The 21,067-nt window shown below is 38.2% G+C and overlaps 1 protein-coding gene across 1 annotated transcript; it reads left to right on the top strand.

The window, feature by feature from the left end:
• Window positions 1–19,244: 19,244 nt before the first annotated feature.
• On the top strand, window positions 19,245–20,474 carry LOC132272672 (uncharacterized). The gene has a single exon (XM_059773773.1). It carries the CDS (start codon window positions 19,245–19,247, stop codon window positions 20,472–20,474), a length of 1,230 nt encoding a protein of 409 aa, XP_059629756.1.
• The last annotated feature ends 593 nt before the right edge of the window (window positions 20,475–21,067 follow it).

Consider the following 21,067-nt stretch of genomic DNA (forward strand, 5'->3'; position numbering starts at 1 on the left):
GCACAAAGTTATAGCTGTTTTACCAAAGTAGGTCCGGGCGAAGCAAAGCAAGCATGGAGCAATCTGCTCCATTTTCGAGTGCTCGAGGCCCTATTTCAAGCACTCGAGATTCAGGCAGAATGCAGCTCGGGACTCCTCATTTTCAGCCACTTGCTTCATTGGTTTCCTCAATTTGAATCTCCCTCTTTTATGAAGTGGTTGGCAATGTTTTTGGAGGGGAGAGAGAGGACTTTGTTGAAGGATATTAGGCAACCAAAGGCCATACATGTGCTATCCTTCATTTTTGGAGAAGATTAGAGGAGAGAGAAGAGAGCAAAGAGGGTGGTGTTCTTGAGTGCTACTGTAAGAGCTCGAAAATGGAGATGGATTATTCTTCTTCTTCTTCTTCTATTTTTGTATCAATGGAGAGCTAAACCTCCATCTAGGGAGGTGATGAAGCCTCCCCTTTTGTTCATGTTCTAGATTAGGTTCTATTTTGGGGATTATAATGTATAAACTTTGGTCTTTTCATAGTTTAAGAGCTTATTACTTCTTGTAATTAATATTCATGTTTAAATGATTGATGTGAGTTATTTAGCTTGTCTTGATGATTCTTACATTAGTCTTAATGCTTTTATTTTCATAGTGACAATGAAGATATTAACTATGAATGGTTTTCAAGGCATGTTGATTTTGAAACTTGATATTCCATTGCTTAGGTACCTCCTTTGATGGACTATGCTTGATTCTTACCTTCATGTGCTTTATCATGTGATTGAATGCTTGATGGTCTTTTGCTTAAGTTAATGTATTTGATACTACACCCTAGTTTAGGTAGTTCAAATGTGTTGTCTTTTGATAGACCATTCTTGTTTTAATTTCATGAACTTTTTATTGGTTATGAAGCAACTGTGTGTTGCCACATAATTCTTGATCATTACTTATATAGTGTTTATCCCCAATTTAGTCTTGATTTAGCATGTATTTAGGGCGTAGGTGGATTCACTTCCCTAGTTTCCCCTTTTATTATCTCTAACTCTCATTTACTAGCATTCTTATTTTATGCACACTTCAATTACTAGCTTAGTGACAAACCAATCAACAACTCCTTATTACACCTTATCATTCTAAAATGACTCTAGATACTTAGGTTGCCTTAAGACTAGCGCAGTCCTAGTGGTTCGACTTACCCGTCCAATAGCCCTATTTTACAATGATTCGTGCTATTGTAAAGAGGGTTGATTTATAATTGATTTCGACCGCCGATCAATTTTTGGCGCCGTTGCCGGGGACTTGCATACGGTTTAGCAACCAAAGTTTTAGGGTTAAACTTAGTGTGATTGTTAATATTGTGTTTTGTTCATATTTCTCGTGTGGTTTAACAATTTTTATGTTGTAAGATTCTAGGGACTCGACTCTCGCCGTGGGAACGCTAGCAAAGTGTAAGTCTAGAGGACCCTAGGTAAGCTTCTTGACCTTTTAGTTTCGCATTGTTATATATTGTGCATGTGTTAAGCTTAGAAGTAGTTAATTTATTTGCAAGCCCTTGTTGAGGCTATATTATTGTTTTAAATTCGTGTTCAAGCATCGGTCCTTGTCGTGGCCATTTATTTTCTGTCTTGATAATTGAGGAGAAAGGGAACATCGTATGTGGAGTTGTGGTTGATGAATTGCTTTGTTGAGTATATGCTTTGTTGTTGATGTTCGATCGTAGGTCACTTTCCTTTCCCACAATCGATTCTCCCATTGATATTAACTCTCTTGGAAGAACTCTTAGACGGAACCCTAGGGAACCTACTCTCTTGAAACTGAATTTAATACAATGGGGGATAATATAGGAAATCCGGGGAATGAAAGGGCTGAAATTCCTAATATCGAACCAATGACTCTTAGAGATCATTTCATCCCTACCACCTATGCTTCTCCATCTTGCATAGTGATGCCAAACATCGATGCAGCTCAATATGAGATCAAATCTAGTACCATCCAAATGCTTCCATATTTTCATGGTTTTGATAATGAAAATCCATATAAGCATCTCGATGAGTTCCTTGAAATTTGTTCGACCATCCGGTTGAGAGGATTTCCTGAAAATGCACTCCACTTACATCTTTTCCCATTCTCCCTAAAGGATAGGGCAAAATATTGGTTGAACTCCCTCGCTCCCAACTCTATTACTTCTTAGGCTCAATTGCAACAAGAATTTCTTAAGAAGTATTATCCGGTGAGTAAAACCAACCAAATGAGGCGTTCCATTCTAAGCTTTTCTCAAGTTGAACGAGAACAATTCCACGAGACTTGGGAAAGGTTACAAGATCTTCTTCGGAAGTGTCCTCATCATTTGATCCCAAAATGGCAATTAATGCAAGCTTTCTATGCCGGCTTGACCGACGCCCATAGATTCATGGTTGACTCTTCTTGTGGTGGGATGTTCATGTCCAAGAATGCGGATGAGGCTTGAACCTTACTTGAGAATTTGAGTGAAAATTCACTTCAACACAATTCTCGTAGGGCTCCGACCTCAACCACTCCAAAGAACACCAATCCTTGTCAACAAAAATCAATAAGGGAGGAATCATCTCAAGTGGATGCCATTGTTTATAAATTCTACCAATTGATGGCACCACATCTTCCCCCTTCATTGTCTCAAAATTCGGCAAGTTCGGTTTGTGCTTCATGTACTAGTCCATTCCATCTCTCGGAAGATTGCCCCACACCGGAGCAATTTCCCAATCCCAACCAAGAGCAAGCTAATGCCATGTTCTCAAGGCCTGAGCATAACCCGTATTCCAATACATATAATCCAGGTTGGAGGGACCATCCGAATTTTTCGTGGAGGCAACAAGCCCCACAAAATTCCCAACTTCAAAATCAAGGGCCTCAAAATCAGCCCTCTTCTCAATATCAAGGTAGGCCTTTCCAAGCCTCTTCAAGCTACCAACCTCCATACAATCCAAATGTCTCCACTCAACCTCCTGTGAATCCAATTGATGAGATAGTGGCTGCAAACAAGCAAATGATGGAATCATTAAATGTGCAAATGATGGAATCATTAAACAAGCAAATCATGGATTCCAACAAGCATCTCTTGACATCCTTGCAACCTACTCTCCAAATGGTTCACTCCCATACTCAATCCATAGCCAGGCTCGAAAATCAAATGGGACAAATAGCTAACCAAGTAAACCAACTTCTTCAAAAAGACAAGGGTAAGCTTCCCGCTCAACTATTTGAAAATCCTAGAGGGATACATGCAATTGATGAAACCCCTCTTCCGAGTGGGCCGAGTCTTGAGCATGTTCAAGCTATCGCCACCCTTCGGAGTGGTAAAGTGGTTAACAACAAGGTCGATGGAGACAAAAGTGAACAAAATCCTCCTTTGAAAAATCCAAATTTAAGCTCTTCCAATCCAAATCCAAGTTCTTCTTATCCAAATACCATTCACGAAAATCCCACGCATGTCACCCCAAATGTGGAAACTACTTATGAGCCAAAAGCTCCGTTCCCTCAACGTTTTCAAGAGTCGACACATTTTGGGAATAAGAATTGCAAAATTCAAGACATGTGGGAGGTCTTTAGGCAAGTAAAGATCAATCTTCCTCTCTTGGATGCTATCAAGCAAATTCCTCCCTATGCAAAATTCCTTAAGGATTTGTGCACTCAAAAGTGCACTTTCAGAAGTCATTTACCAAAGAAAGTGAGGTTAACCGAAAATGCTAGTGCGATCATTCAACACAGCACTCCTCCGAAGTATAAGGATCCGGGTGCCCCCACAATCTCTTGTGCCATTGGTGACAACAAAATCGAGAGGGCCCTCCTTGACTTAGGAGCTAGTGTGAATTTGATTCCATATTCGGTTTACCTACAACTTGGTTTGGGAAATCTTAAACCAACTCCGATAGTATTGCAACTTACTGATAGATCTATTAAGCAACTACGGGGAATCATTGAAGATGTTATCATAAAGGTGGATAAGTTCTACTTCCCGATAGACTTCGTGGTTCTTGATACGGAACCAGTCCACGACCCAAGAAAACACATTCCCATAATTCTCGAACGTCCTTTTCTAGCTACAGCTAATGCTTCTATTAACTGTAGAACCGGATTGATGGATATCTGTTTTGGGAATATGAATGTTAAGCTCAATATTTTCAATGCTGTGTATCTTTCTCTGGATGAGAGTGAGTGTTTTGCAATCACTATTGCTGATGAACTCATTGAAAATCCAATTCCACCTCCTTCAATGGAGGATCCCCTACAAGCTTGCTTGGTCCACTCTGATTTTGAGGATTTTGATGAGGAAAAATCCATTCGGAAAGTCAACTCCTTACTTGATATTCCATCACCATTTTTCTCTCCTTTATGGGTAGCACCAAACCCATTTCTATCTTGGGAATGTCCATCTCCTTCCATTTCTTCACCGGAGTTACCTCAACATTTTGAGGGTAAACCACTGGACAAAGGTAAGGAGAATGTTAACAAGTTGCTGGAAATTCTTCCAATCATTCCGGCCCAATCTAGAATCATTGTCCATGATACTCAACCTGTGAACAAACCATTTGAGTACAATGAGGTATATGACTTGGAGATTGTAAATATGAAAGGTCATGATCCTCCCATTGTTAGTCAAGACAATGACATTCAACGAGCCTCCATAATCTCGAACAAGCAACACCTTTGCTTAAATCTGAAAATAAAAGAAGTGAGATTAAAAGCGATGCTCAAATCCTCTAAGGCCAAACTTGTTTCTCTTCGGAAGGATCAATATCCCTCACCATTCATTGATCCAAGTTTGAGACCATATAAAGGAGGCAAGTTGCATACGAAGCGTTAAGGATCCATCTCTCCAATGGATCCCGATCCTGGTTCGTCTACCTATCGACATTAAATTTAGCAAAGCAAGGGAAGAAATTATTTCGATGTTCCAAGCTTCCCTACCTTCTCAAATTGCTCGTGCCTTGAAATTTTCTAGGAAATGGTTTAGAAAAGCCAAAAATTTGATTTTTCTGAAATGGTCTTCAGTTGTGTTCCGCAATTTTAGACCGGCCTCTTAGACCTTCTCAGCTCTAATTTTCATTCCTGGAAATTTCCATCGCTTTCTAGCAATTTCATAGGATCTTTGGCATGCAACTCATGTGCACAACCTCTCATTTTCAATGCATTGTTAGATCATGGTTCCCCAAAATTTTCCATACATTAGAGATGAAGTGCAAGGTTTAAAAAAAAAATTTCCTACATTCATCCACGCATTTGAAGAGACCAAATCCCATCCATGCATTGAAGAGATGTTCCAAGGTTTAAAAATTTTCTCAAAATCATCCATGCATTGTGTGAGGTTGCAAAAATTGAGAAATCTTCTTGAAATCATCCATGCACTCATTGAAAAAAAAATTTTGCACAATTTGAAAAAATTTCTAAATTTTCCATGCATTGCAATGAAGTGCAGAGTTTGACAATTTTCCCTCCTTGCATTAGAATGGATTGAAGTTCAAAAGTTTGAACATTGTCCATGCATTAGAAAGAAGTTGAAAAGTTTTCAAAATTTTCCATCCATGCATTACATTGGAATGAATTTGCAAAGTTTTAAAAAAATTTCTGAAATTTAATTCATGCATTGTGTGATGTTGCAAAGGTTTTAAAATTTTCCTATATTCATCCATGCATTGGAAATGTGTTACATTTTGAAAATTTCTCCAATTTGATTCATGCATTAGCAAGATGTTGCAAAGTTTGACACATTTGTTTCAGCAATTGCATCTATTCAAAATGCTCACTGGGCCAAGATTCTAGTGCTCGAATGATCTAACCAAAATTTCATGAGCTACTACCCATTTTTGGAGCACTCTAGCTTCCATTTGGATTGTTCCAAATTACCACACCAATTTTGCATGCTCACTGCCCAAGTTTGGAGCACTCTAGCTTCCATTTGGATTGCTCCAAACTTCTCCACCATCATTCCAAGGCTGCTGTTTGTATTTAGAGCACTCTAATTCCATTTTAGAGTGCTCTAAATGTGAACCAATCTCATCCCAAGCTACTGCCTTCATTTAGAGCACTCTAGCTCCCATTTGGAGTGCTGTAAATGTGAACCATCAATCCCAAGCTCACTGCCTTCATTTAGAACACTCTAAATTCCATTTGGATTGCTCCAAAAATTCAGCCCTTCATGTGCAGCTACTGTCTCCATTTCGAGCACTCGAATTCCAATTTCGAGTGCTCGAACCTCCATCCCAAACATCCCAAGCACACTGCCTCACATTCGAGCACTTGAAGGCCAATCCAGAGTGCTCAAAACTTCTACAAAAAACAATTCCGAGGCTCTGCTTGAGCATGCTCAACATCAACCCCTCCCATACCAACCAACCTCCATGCCAACACACCACTTCTCTGCAGCCACCCCACCAACCTTCCCAATCTCGGCCTCTCTCTCTACAACACCTTCCTTCACCCCTCACCCAAGGCCACCTCGAGCTCACCATATCTCACCTCATCACCCCTCAACCACCATCAACCCTCACCATGCCATGCACATCAACCAACTCACAACCAACTTCTCTCGGCTTCTCTCTCTTCCATACACAACCCATAATCAACTTCCATGCAACCCTATCAACACCATGCAAACTCAACCACACAATCACACCTCAACTTCCATGTATGCCCCTCTCAAACCAACTCAACCCCATCGGCATCAACCTTAAACCAGCCTTCTCCCCAACTCACAAACTCAACCTCATCTCAAGCCCCTCTCACCCTCGGCCCCCAACTCTCTGCCAACATTTCGAGCACTCGAAGTGGGACTTCGAGTGCTCGAACCAAGCTCTCACTCTCTCTCTTTTAAACCCAACCCAAACCACCCCATGCCACCCTCATTTCTCCCTCTCGGCTCCAACACCCCAACCCTCTTTACCACCCTCCTATTCAACCACCAACACCCACCATCTCAAACCACACCACCCACCACCTTACCTTATTCCCAACTCTCCTCCAACCCAAGCGCCATCACCCACCTCCTACCCATCACCACCACTTATCCCACGCACAAAGGGCCTTTGGTTCTCCATTGTTGGGTAAGTTTATTCCTTCTCTTTCTCTTTCACATTTTTGGTATAAATGGAGGATGGGCTTGCATGTAATGGAGATTTGTGATTGTTTGGGAGTAGTTATTGTAATTGCAGGGCCAAAATTTTTTTGGGTTTCATTATCCATCCCATTCATTTTCACCTTCTCCTTTTTGTGGTGCACGCCAGGTGTTCGCTGAAATTCCTCAACCAAGTTCACCTCTCTAAATGTCTCGTACCGGTCCTTCTCGCCCTCCTAGACCCTCTACGGGTGCCCGTGCTATCAATCGTGAGCGACCACGTGATCCTTGGGTTGGCAAACAACTCAACTACGAGTTTCCTTTCCGCTCACGGATGCCTTTGACATTCTACCCACTACTTCGTGGGCTGTAGCCGAATTGACTAACCGGCGTCTGCAGCACATTTGCGCGCCCCTAGCCAAGGTTGCCTACCCCCGTGTAGTGCGCCTCTTCTACCAGAATCTCCAATGCCCTGAAGAGCCACCCATTTCTCTCACTACATCCATTGATGGCACCACCTATGCTTTCACTATGACTGACATCATTCAGGTTTCTGGTTGCCCCATTGAGTGCTCCGCTGACCTTTTGGACCCTACTGGCCATACGTTGTATGAGCAGGTCGATGATATGACTGTCGAGCAGGTAGTGGCCGCCATCGGCAATGTCGACGATCCTAATAGGCCCCCGGTCTTTTATCCGCAAAACCAATCTTCCAGAACGCCTCTAGTTCATTGACACTATTTTTAAGCACAATGTCTGCCCTTTGGCGCATAGCACCGAGCGTAGGGGCCTCCTTTTGCAAGCCTTATATGCCATGGACCAAGGCCAATGGTTCTCCATCCCGGAGCTCATTTGGACCACATTTATGAAGTTTTGGCATGACGCTCATAATGCACGGGCTCCGCGAGTTGAAAATCAGAAATTGCCTTTGCCGTTTTTCATCACTCGGCTCCTAAAGCACAAAGGCTTCATTGTTCCTCCCCATGAACCAACAGGCGAAAAGATTAAAAATTTTACCAAGCGCTGGTGGATCAATGTTCTTAGCCATTCTAGTACCCCTCAGCCTGCTGCCCCCCTGTTCATCCAAGCTCCATCTCCTCCTCTTTCTGAGGATGCTTCCACGGCAGCAGCCGCTGCAAGGGTAGAGCCTTCGGTCGACTCTCAGCAGGACCAGGCTTTCATCCGGGCTAGCATTGCTGGCATTCATGAGCGGATGGATCGTTTTGAGAATTCTTTGTCCGCGTATACTCGGACTATGTGTGAGACTTCTTCACATGCTGAAGAAGATCGTCGTCTTGCTGCTAAAGACCGCCATATCGCAGCTGAGGAACGTCGTTTGGCTTCCGCCGAACGGCGTAAGATTCAATCTCTCCTCCATTCCATTTTCGCCCGTTTACCCTCTGGCCCGTAGTTTGTTGCGAGTGTTGGACCTTATCTTTTTGTTCATATGTAAATATTTCTCTTGTGTCTTTTGTTTTACTTTTGAACTTTCAGAATTTGCTATGTATAAGTTGCTCTAGTAGACATGATCTATGTACAGCTCTTTTGTAATCATGTAAACTTCCTTTTGAATGCAAATTCTCTCTTTTCTGTTAACTTTTTGTTCATTATTTTTTTTTTCTGTATATGTGCTTGTGCTATTAATGCCCTTTGTGGTTGTTTTTTTTTGTTCTTCGTCATACTATCCAGGTGGCGCAGTTCATTTCAAGTTTGGGGGTTTTGTTTCACCATGCCGTTTCCTCCCCTTGGGTATTTTTGTTCCTTTTTATTCTCTGTCATTTTTGTCATCAATTTTACTCCATTTCACACATTGAGGACAATGTGACATTCAAGTTTGGGGGTGCAATAGGACATTTTTGGTTTCACATTTTTGCTAAGCAATGATAGTACGATTTGAATTTGTCGGGGATGAAGCATATGTTTAATACCTTGTGTATAGAAGTTATTGACATTTTTGAAAATAAAGAAAAATTTGAGTTGAAATGATCATGTGGATTCAAATTAGTCTGTATAAATGTCTCAATTAGATTCTTGCTGGATTTGACACTCTTTTAAGCTTCACAATGCACATATGCACATTGGAAACTAAACTGTGAGGCATGCAACTTGATCGACCTTGACCTTGGCCTAGTTAATTTGATTTGATGAACCTGATAAATGAATATCTTTGGCATGATTTAAGTTGTCTAAAAAAAAAAAAAAAACTGAGAAAGAAAAAAAATAATGACCAGTTGACGTTCGTAGCCTTTCCAACTCGAGTTATTAAGCCCTAGGAGTGTTTCTACACTTAGCACCCTAAAGCCGTCTGGTTTGGGAGTTGTTGGCCTAACGCTTGCTACAGGGGTTGGTTAGAAAGCTTAAAGGACTTAAACATTGCACGGTCATTCAAAAAATAAACTGGTAATAAACATGGTTCGTTGGAGTTCGTAGCCTTTCCAACTTGAGCTATTAAGCCCTATGGAGTGTCTCTACACTTAACACCCTAAAGCCATCTAGTTTGGGAGTTGTTGGCCTAACGCTTGCTACAAGGGTTGGTTAGAAAGCTTAAGGGACTTCAGCATTGCACAACCATTCTATGTTTCACTTATGAGTTACAATAAATTGTCAACAAGCAACAAAAGTTGTCTTGTAAATAAAACCATGCCTTAGGGACCTCATTTAAAGGGGAATTCAATGATTTGAAAACTTGTGCTTTGGAATTGGAAAAGAAAGTAAAAGCCGCATGTTGAGAATCCAATTCACTTTCACTGAAGCTAGAGTTGATTTCCATTCAAGAGATGATAATTGAGTTATTTATATAGACTTTGATGTTGATGCATGTATGTGGAAATGTATTTAGCCAATTTTTGTATCAATGCTTCATATATGCAAGGTAGTTTTCCCAATGACCCCATCTCCAGTTTTTGTCTGTTTCAAGTTGTACTTGAGCTATGTATCTATTTTATTTTACCATGGTAGATATTTTTGTAGTAGCAGTCCCATGTTTGTCATTCCATTGAATTTTGCATTTCGGTTTTGCTAAGGGACTAGCAAAATATAAGTTTGGGGGTGTGATAAGCGCTGAATATTGTATATTCAAGCGCCCTAAATTGCATTAGTTAAGTTCTTTATTTGTGTATTTTATATAGATTATCTCCAATTGTATGTTTTTGCACATTTTCAGGTTAAATTGTAAAAAGGAAGCAAAAATGATGCTTTGTGGAGTTTTGAACATAGGAAAGTGCAATGCTGAATTCTGGTAGCAGTGAAATCCGGATTTGCTCACCATTTTTGACCTACCAAACTCGAGAACTGGACTTCCCTCATAACATGAAAGCTTTAGAGCTCTGAATCAGCTTTCCAAATATTTAAGCAGTTCGTCATTCGGAGTTCGGAGCAGAGAGTTATGATCTTCTTATTAGAGGTTCTCAGAACTGCCTGGCAGCAATGAGTTTCTGCCTTGCTCTTCAATTTCGACCAACCAGACTTGAGAATTGGATCTCCACTAAAACATAAAGTTTTTAGAACTCTAAATCAGCTTTCCAAATCTTCAAACGGTTTGTCATTCGGAGTTCAGAGCACAAAGTTATAGCCGTTTTACCAAAGTAGGTCCGGGCGAAGCAAAGCAAGCATGGAGCAATCTGCTCCATTTTCGAGTGCTCGAGGCCCTATTTTGAGCACTCGAGATTCAGGCAGAATGCAGCTCGGGACTCCTCATTTTTAGCCACTTGCTTCATTGGTTTCCTCAATTTGAATCTCCCTCTTTTATGAAATGGTTGGCAATGTTTTTGAAGGGGAGAGAGAGGACTTTGTTGAAGGATATTAGGCAACCAAAGGCCATACATATGCTATCCTTCATTTTTGGAGAAGATTAGAGGAGAGAGAAGAGAGCAAAGAGGGTGGTGTTCTTGAGTGCTACAGTAAGAGCTCGAAAATGGAGATGGATTATTCTTCTTCTTCTTCTTCTATTTTTGTATCAATGGAGAGCTAAACCTCCATCTAGGGAGGTGATGCAGCCTCCCCTTTTGTTCATGTTCTAGATTAGGTTCTATTTTGGGGATTATAATGTATAAACTTTGGTCTTTTCATAGTTTAAGAGCTTATTACTTCTTGTAATGAATATTCATGTTTAAATGATTGATGTGAGTTATTTAGCTTGTCTTGATGATTCTTACATTAGTCTTATTGCTTTTATTTTCATAGTGACAATGAAGATATTAACTATGAATGGTTTTCAAGGCATGCTGATTTTGAAACTTGATATTCCATTGCTTAGGTACCTCCTTTGATGGACTATGCTTGATTCTTACCTTCATGTGCTTCATCATGTGATTGAATTCTTGATGGTCTTTTGGTTAAGTTAATGTATTTGATACTACACCCTAGTCTAGGTAGTTCAAATGTGTTGTCTTTTGACAGACCATTCTTGTTTTAATTTCATGAACTTTTTATTGGTTATGAAGCAACTATGTGTTGCTACATAATTCTTGATCATTACTTATATAGTGTTTATCCCCAATTTAGTCTTGATTTAGCATGTATTTAGGGCGTAGGTGGATTCACTTCCCTAGTTTCCCCTTTTATTATCTCTAACTCTCATTTACTAGCATTCTTGTTGTATGCACACTTCAATTACTAGCTTAGTGACAAACCAATCAACAACTCCTTATTACACCTTATCATTCTAAAATGACTCTAGATACTTAGGTTGGCTTAAGACTAGCGCAGTCCCAGTGGTTCGACTTACCCGTCCAATAGCCCTATTTTACAATGATTCGTGCTATTGCGAAGAGGGTTGATTTATAATTGATTTCGACCGCCGATCATATTACATCCAATTTATAGAATAGGATTAGCTAAAATAGGTAACTAATTACCTACCAATTAGTCCTAAATCAAGGAGTAAATAATTCAATCCTACAGCAGTACTATAAGAGATAAAATCTCAACACTCCCCCTCAAGTTGGTGCATAGATGTTACACATGCCCAACTTGTCTAAAAATTTTGAAAACACTTGATTTGAGACTGCTTTTGTGAGAATGTCGGCTAGTTGATCCTCAAATCGAATCTTAGGTAACTCTACAATTTTCCATCCAACTTCTCCTTAATAAAGAATCTGTCTATTTCAACATGCTTCGTACGATCATGTTGAACTGGATTATGGGCAATATCACATGCTGCTTTATTGTCATAATATAATCGAATAGGTTGCCTAGGTAGATAACCCAAATCCTACAATAGAAGTCTTAACCACAATGTTTCACAAAGTGCAAGCGCCATACCTCTAAATTCAGCTTCTGCACTCGAGCGAGCAACAACATTTTGTTTCTTACTTCTCCATGTAACAAGATTACCTCCTACAAAAGTAAAGTAACCAGAAGTAGATTGCCTATCATCTATACCTCTAGCCTAATTAGCATCAGTATATGCAGTTATGTTTTGATAACCAGCATTTTTAGTGAACAAAATTCCTTTTCCAGGAGCAGATTTCAAATACCTCAAAATGCGCATAACTATATTCATATGTTACTCTCTAGGATCATGCATAAACTGGCTAACAATGCTCAATGCATAAGCCAAATCCGGTCTCGTGTGTGCTAAGTGCATCAATCTCCCTACAAGTCTTTGGTACATTCCTTATTAGCAGGTACTTGGTTGGACTCAACACATAACTTCAGTCCTTCTTCCACTGGTGTCTCAGTTGGTTGACATGCTATCATTCCACTCTCTTTTAATAGATCTAAGGTATATTTTCTTTGAGATAAAAAGATTCCTTTATTAGATCGAGATACTTTGATCCCAAGAAAATATCTTAAAAGACCTAGATCTTTCATTTCGAATTCTATGGACAAGTACTTCTTAAGAGCCTTCATTTCTTCATGATCATTTCCTGTAACCACTATGTCATCTACATATACAATAAGTGTAGTAATCTTACGCTGTTGTTTCTTCAGAAATAACGAATGGTCTGAATTGCTCTGACAGTAGCCAAAGGCTATCATAGACTTTGTAAATCGTCCAAACCATGCTCTTGGAGATCGTTTTAACCTATATAATGATTTCTTTAACCTGCAGACCTTCTGACTATACTTTTCGGGTATCATGCATCCTGGTGAGAAATCCATGTAGACTTTTTCAGATAATTCACCATGCCGAAAGGCATTCTTCACAGCGAATTATTGCAATGGCTAATCCAAGTTCGCAGCTAAAGACAACAAGACACGAATTGTGCTTATTTTGGCTACAGGTGCGAACGTCTCTGTGTAATCGATTCCATAGGTTTAGGTGTAACCTTTTGCCACCAATCTTGCTTTAAAATGTTTAACTGTGCCATCTACTTTATACTTCACAATGTAAATCCATCGACATCCAACTGGTTTTTTTCCTGGTGGAGGATTAATGAGTTCTCAAGTTTCATTTTTCTGCTAAGATTTCATCTCCTCATTCATAGCTGCTTTCCACCTAGGGTAAGTTAAGGCTTCTTGCACACTGTTAGAAATAGATACAGTAAATAATTGATTTACAAATGACAAATTTGATTTTGACAAATGATGGTTCGACACATAATTGCTCATGGGATACTTAACTTTACTAGAAAGTTCGGGTTAATATGTGGGTTTAGGAATACCTCTAGTGTGACGCGGTGGTAATTGTTTTTTGAGTGGCTTAGACACTAAATCAGGAACATCCTCAGCAGGCGATTGGTTTGATATATCAGTTGCGAGGGACTTTAACTCAGACAACGATGGGGTTGGCGCCATACTTTCCATTTCTGGGCGGTCATCATCACTTTGATCCAAACTTATACCACTCGAATCCAATTCGCCTGAATTAAGAGGTGAGACCTATCTAGAATCAAATGTCATATGATCTGTGGCATCAGAATCAATTATCCATGCACTATTAGCAACATGTGTAGAAATATTGAAATTCTTACCACCAGTATTTGTTGTCTTAACAACTGCTGCAGTGGAGGTCTTTGTTGAATTTTTCTTCCAACGGCGATGACCAGTCTGGTTGCAATGGGTGCATTTATAGGTAGACTTGTCTGCTCCAGATGATTCAATATTTTTTTCACTCATGTTTTTTATTTTTATTTTTTATGAACTGGTTTATCACAGAACCAGTTTTCAAATGAGGTTACAAAACTGGTTTAGTTTTGAACTAATCCAGAACTGGAATAGTATTACACTTGTGGCCAAACAAAGGATTGTGATATATAATATATCATATATATATGTATATATAGAAGATAAAATCTCACTTTTGTGAAGTGTATAGAAGGAAGCAGGCAATGCATGGCATCTCTTTCGCTTAAACCAGATCACGAAAATGGCCACAGCAATCAGCAAAATGGAGGTAGAGCTCGACTGTGAGCTCTGGTAGAGGAAGGCAACCGGCGATGGTGCGGTGGTGTGGGTCGTCCGCAGATCAACGCCGCGAGTCCAAATCCAGTTCAGATCGGCGACTAGCTATGGACGGTGCAGCGATGCAGTGGTCCGGTTTGGCAGATCACCGGCAGCGACGACGGCGACTTGATGATGACGAAGGTAACAGATTCGGCAGTGGCGACGGCGGCTTGATGAGATCCGAGATAGATCCGGCAGCGACGATAGTGGCGGGTCTAGTTGGTTTTGCAGTGGTTTGGGATGAGGTCAGCTTGGGCCGAGATGGAGATCTGGCGATGTGCGCAACGGCTGTGACTGACAGATCTGGCAATGTGCTCGGATGCGCAGCTACTGACACTTGTGGATATGGATATGGGTTTTGATTTTTTTATTTGAACAATCTGAAATGATATGCCAATATGGGTTTTGGAACAATAAATCAAATGGGTTTTGAACCACGTTATGATACCATCTTAAAATTTAAAGAAAGAATATGAGAATTAAAACTCTATTAGATCATTCATTAATGAGTATTACATCCAATTTATATAATAAGATTAGCTAAAATAGGTAACTAATTACCTACCAATTAGGTAAATAATTCAATCCTACAACTGTAATATAAGAGAGAAAATCTCACCAGCGGGTTCATAGGAGTCTATGGCATTCCTTGACTATCGATAAGTGGACATGATTCGTTCTGTCGTTCCGGCGTAATATAGAAGGTGAGTGTCTGTTCTTCGGCAGAGAAGGGTGCGTAGTGACTAGAAAACACACACCAAGCCAAGGTGCCGAGGTAGACCCCATATTAATATCAAGGAGGAGAGCAAAATATTCCCATGGTCGTGATCTCCTCTTCCATCTATTTCCTCTCTCCATTCCTTCTCTTTGAGCAAACCATCAAAAGATTAGAGAGTGTATGAAAAAAATGAAATCTTTTAATTCATTTGTTTACTGTCAATTCATATTCCAATCTATTTTTTGAAAAAATAAAATAAAATAATCCAATGGATTGGTCTACCTTGTGGCAGTGGTGGTGAACACGGTGGCTGCGTTGAAGAACCAAAATCACTCATTTTCGGTCCAATTTAGTAATCGAAGGGGGCAAAACAAAAACGAACCTAGAAATTGTACTCACAAATAGCCCAAATCAAGAAAATTTTCTTAAACCCTTGTTATGAATAGAAAAAAATTAAAAAAATAAAAAATAAAAAATAAAAATAAAAATTGATAATTTTTTTGGGGCAGAAAGATGACGACGTGGCCTTTGCGAATCTCAATGGCGGAGGGAGATGGAGCAATGGAATCAACGGCAGTCCAAACGTTAGAGAAGAAAAGGCGGCTGGCCGGTGGCGGTGTTGCCGTGGTGGGGACGCAAGGATTTGAATGTGATGATGTTGAGGGAGTGATTTGAAGGTAAAGTTATGGGCTGTTGTTTGATTTGCAGAACCCACTTCTTAGATTAATTGTAGCCATTGAATGACAATGTGTGTATATATACATATATACATATATGTGTATATAAAGGGAGTTGGGAGATTTTGGAGTCTGAGAAGATAGCAACTGGAGAGGAGGATGGAATGAGATAAATGGAGAATGGCAATGGTGGTTAAAAATAAACAAATAAATAAATAAAAATAAAAAACAAACAAGGTCAGCAACCAAGTAAACACGTGAGTGAATTGAAATAATATGTGAGGGTATAAATGTCTAATAAATTAAGGGTAAAAATGTACATGAAACAATGAAGGGTAATTTAGGTGTTATATTTTATCAATTTCATAAAAGGGGTACCACATCAAGACAAACCAAACCTAAAGGGGGTGTGATAGCAAAAATGACCGAGGTTTAATATTAGAGCAATAAGTCCAAACCTAGGGAGTATGAGAGCATTTAACTCATATTTTTATGACTTAAACAAGTTATACGAGTGGACCTGCGCATGGTAAGGAATTTATTTTGTTTATCTAGGGTAAGGGATATAATTTGTAAATTGAAGTAAAGAGTCATATCTCTTGTTCCAGTAAGATAATCAACACTTTTTATATGTACCGTTAGATTAAATCTAACGGTCATTTTTCAAATCCACCTATATCATTTCTTTTTAAAACAAAACCAATAATACCAGTATATATTACTAAAATTTTGTTTTTTTGTTGTAGATGTTTCTTTGAAATAAATATAAAAACATTTGAAAAAAAAAAAATATTCGTATATATTATTAAAATTTTGTTTTTTAAATGTTTATTTAACAATAATATAGAAACCTTTGAAAGAAAAATAATACCCATATGTTACTAAATTTTTTTTTTTCTTTAGATGTTTATTTGAAAGAAACATGAGTAAGAGGAAACGGATGGATTGGAGTTCATGGGTTTTGAGACTTAAATGTCTTCTATTTGGCTTTACTTTTATTTGTCCAGGAAGAGTTTACTTGAAGGCTTTGAGGTTTAAATGTTTTTAATTTTGTTAAGTTTCAGCCATGAAGAGATTAAAATTTCTGTTTCAATTTTATTTAGTTTAAGCTTCGTCAATTTTGAAAGAAAATTTTGAGACTTAAATGTCTTTTATTTGGCTTTACTTTTATTTGTCCAGGAAGAGTTTACTTGAAGGCTTTGAGGTTTAAATGTTTTTAATTTTGTTAAGTTTCTTTCTGTTAAGTTTTATTTATTCAATTGTATAATATTATTATCCACACATATACGCACAAATAACTTAAAACAATACTATTTCCCATGAGAGTTTTGGTTCTAAAACAACATGAAACACCTCTGAATCTCGGAATCATGCAACCTGCTGAAGGTCACAAAGTATTTCTCATCACGTCACAAAGTTCAATTTTATAGGACAAAAGTGCCCTTTTAACACTTTTTATCTCTCCCCTTTTTGAATTTTTAGGATGTGTACATGCAAAAAAAAAGACCACACAATATTGAACACTGAGAACGACAATATTGAACACCGAGAACAATAAGATGTTTCTTAGGAAAATGTTCTAATATCATATTGTTGTTGCAAAATTGAAAAATAATATCATATTGTTGTTATAAAATTGAAAGGCGGGTATTATTTTTATTTTAAAGAAACAACAAGAAAACAAAATTTTAGTAATATATACTGGTATTTTTTTTCTTTCAAAGTTTTCTATATTTCTTTCAAAAAAACATCTTAAGAAAAACAAAATTTTAGTAATATATATAGGTATTATTTTTCTTTAAAAGGTTTCTATTTTTATTTTGGTAATTATCTTTTATTGCTACAGTAGATGATAATAGTAAAATTAAATATAGAAACTAAAAATATGGTGACAGTAGTTTTGTGTTAAAAGGAAAGGGTATATGTAGGTTTGAAAAAAGACCATGGTCCATATAAAAAGCGTGGATTAATTTTCTTATACATATATGCATACATGTTTTTAAATTATTTGTTATGATTTAAAGAGAAATGAAAAAAAAAAAAAAAAAATGCTAAGTAATTGACCACCTCATTTATATTAAGTAATCTTCTCATATCATTTATAGATATGCTCTTACAATTATATATTAAAAATGCATGGTTACTATTATTTTTTTAATCTGCCATAATGTAAAGATGTAAATAACATTTCTATTTTGAGACATGTGCAACGCAATCAGCAAAAATTTGATTTTTCTGTTATGTGATTAAAGACTCATTTTTTGTAGGAAGATTTTTTTTTTTCCTTCGACTCCTGCACCTCCAATCAACCGAATAATTGATGGATTGTACCGAGTTTGATTGAGTCCTCGTTGAGTACACGATTTTATTTAATTGTACTAAAGTACAAGTATTTGAAAAGATTTATTGACTGGAACTTCCAAAGGAAGGAGATAAAGAGAGACAAAGGAAGAAATTGTTTTAGAATTTTCATTTGGAACGCACACTTCTCTCAAACAAATAAGTCATTCATGATAAAATATTATGAAAAAGCCTTCATAATATTTTCTATTTTTAAATTTTGCTTAAAAAGAAAAGAGAAAAAAAATAATAATCTTCTATGATTCTCTCTCCTTCTAAAATACTTACGTAAAGCGAATAATAATTACTGTCTTCTAAAAGTTCTCCGAACATGCCATGAAGAGTTTGAGACGTGGTTAAAATAAAGTTGACCCTAATATATTTATTAATGATTGGAGATGTGATTTGTAGAAGAAAAACAAAATAAATTTAATTTGGCAATTGAGGGTGGGTGCACGATTCTATGAATTTCTCTATTCTTACTTACTGAAAAAATAATAATAATTTCTTTTCTGGACTTCTATTTTTATTTTTAAAAGGTTATTAGGGTGCGGATGGGTGAGTTGTAAATCTAATAATCCTCTTTAAAAATAAATTAAATAAATAAATTTATGCGTGCAACCGATTGCATCCAACCGTTGATTAATGCCCCTATGTTGGTAATGAACCCTCGTTCATAATTCTCATTCACTCTCTTCCCCTAATTTTTTTTTTGTTTTTTTCAGTAAGCATTTGATATTTTGACTCTGATTTAGATTGATCTTGTCTTTTGGATATTCCTATAATCAATATTAATATCATTGGATCCATGGCTTTTAAATTGTCAGTTATTTGTGTTTGGAGGACGGTTTCTTTGGGTCATCTTAATCTCAATCTCAACAGGGGAAGGCAATTAGGGAATCTTTTTTTGGGCAACGGTGGTCGTGGTGGTGGTAGTGGTGTCAAGCAACTTATATCCTTCTCCTCCTCCACTCATAACCCACCAAGTCGATCTCTTCTTTGGCGAGCAATCAACTCTTCTTGTAATTATTGTTTAGCTAATCATCCACCATTGTCGGCAATGGCACCGTGTCTGTTGATACCTTTTTGCAAGGACAAGGATGAAATTGATCATGAGCTGTTTGCAAAAGCCATTGGAGAGGAAAATGAGGGTGGTGGTTTTCCAGATTATTGCTTGTACAGCCTAGCTGAAAGAAAACTGGTGAGCCTCAACAATGGGAGGAGCAACAGTAACATTGTCATACCTGATCACGCAGTCTGCATCGGGTCGTCCCATGGATGGCTGGCCTATATTCACTGTCGTAGTGACGACTATGTTCTGGGTGATGACTATGATCTATATTTAACCAATCCGCTCATCACTCCGGTTCCAACCACCATCCAAATTCCATCCTTGAAATGCATTCCCAAAAGGGTTGTAATGTCATCTCCTCCTCCATCAGCCTCTGGGGATGATCACTGCACAGTGCTAATGGCAATTGACTTTCAACATTCCCTTGCCTACTACAAATTGGGTGACTCGTGCTGGCGTGGCAAGCTAGACTATAAGAAGTTGGTAGACGTGGAAGATGAAGCTGAAGATGAAGAAAATGAAGCTGAAGATGAAGAAAAAGAAGATCCTTGGAAGTATGACGATATTGTGTATTCTCCCAAGGATCAGTTGTTCTATTGCATAGACTACTATAAACAAATTGAAGCATGGGATCTTCGCAGTAAAGCAAGAGCTCGAGGTCCTCCTTGCAAACTGAGAATTGCTTTTGACGATTCCAGTTTTCAAAAACCCGATTTCCCAGAGTATGAACTGAAACCGAGGAGCATTATTGGCAAACTTTACCTAGTTGTGGACCCATTTTCTGCAGATATTTTGTCTATCCATAGGTGTGGTGAAGTGATTGCAAAAGATGGAACCATTCTTGATGATTGGGAGAATTGGAAGGATGAATACTATTTTAAGACTCATCGATTTGAAGTTTATAGGCTCAACGTGGCTAACAAAAGTTTGGAATACATTGAATGTCTGGATGATAGAGTGGTGTTTGTGGGAGACAATCAGTCCTACATGGTCTCAGCTCAAGACTTCCCTCCTGGAGTATTGATGCCCAATTCTATCTATTTCACCCCGGATTCCATCTTTTTTGAGGGCACCAAAGAACCACTCCAAAATCTAAAGGAGGCTGATATGGGTGTCTACAACTTGAGAGATTTCACTGTCACACCCATTTTTCCCTCTCATCATCCACTCAACAATATTCTGCAACCCGTTATGTGGTTCAACCCTAACCGATGCTAGGTTTATGGTAAAAACATCTCCCTCTGTTTACTTTACACTAGAGATTGCAAAACCTGTGGACTTGATGAGTCTTTTAATGGATTAGATATTTTATGATTTGATGAAAATTATGGGTTTGAGCTCTATGAAACAACAAAGGTGGAAATAGTGTGGTGAAAGGCCCTGTGGATTTGTTTCTTATAAACAGAGTTATGTCAATAAAGAATCACAATTTTATATTTTTTCCCTCTTCAAACTTAGAATAATAGGATAGGATATTATATCAAACTCCTTTTTCCTCTCTATTTCTCAGCTCTTTTTACTGGCAATCAATTTATACAGTAATATTTCGGGAATTCTTGGAGATACAACAACAATGTTTCGTTATTTCTACGTGAGATATGAGTGTTTAAATTTCAGAAGGTTACTTATTAGATAAAGGAGTAGTTTTAACTACTAGAGGAAGATAAGGGATAGAGTAAAATTGAGATATTATGAATTGAAATACGACTCCCTATCCTTATCTTCGTAATTACCTTCGGTGAGAGTTGTAGAAAAAGACTTCCTGAAAGATATACAGCACGCTCAGAAACAGTGTAAGGAAGTGTGTGTGA

The sequence above is a fragment of the Cornus florida genome, unplaced genomic scaffold (genome assembly GCF_030987335.1).
Source record: "Cornus florida cultivar Cherokee Brave unplaced genomic scaffold, ASM3098733v1 CherokeeBrave_3.0.0_Hap2_Chr09, whole genome shotgun sequence".
Taxonomy (NCBI): Eukaryota; Viridiplantae; Streptophyta; class Magnoliopsida; order Cornales; family Cornaceae; genus Cornus; species Cornus florida.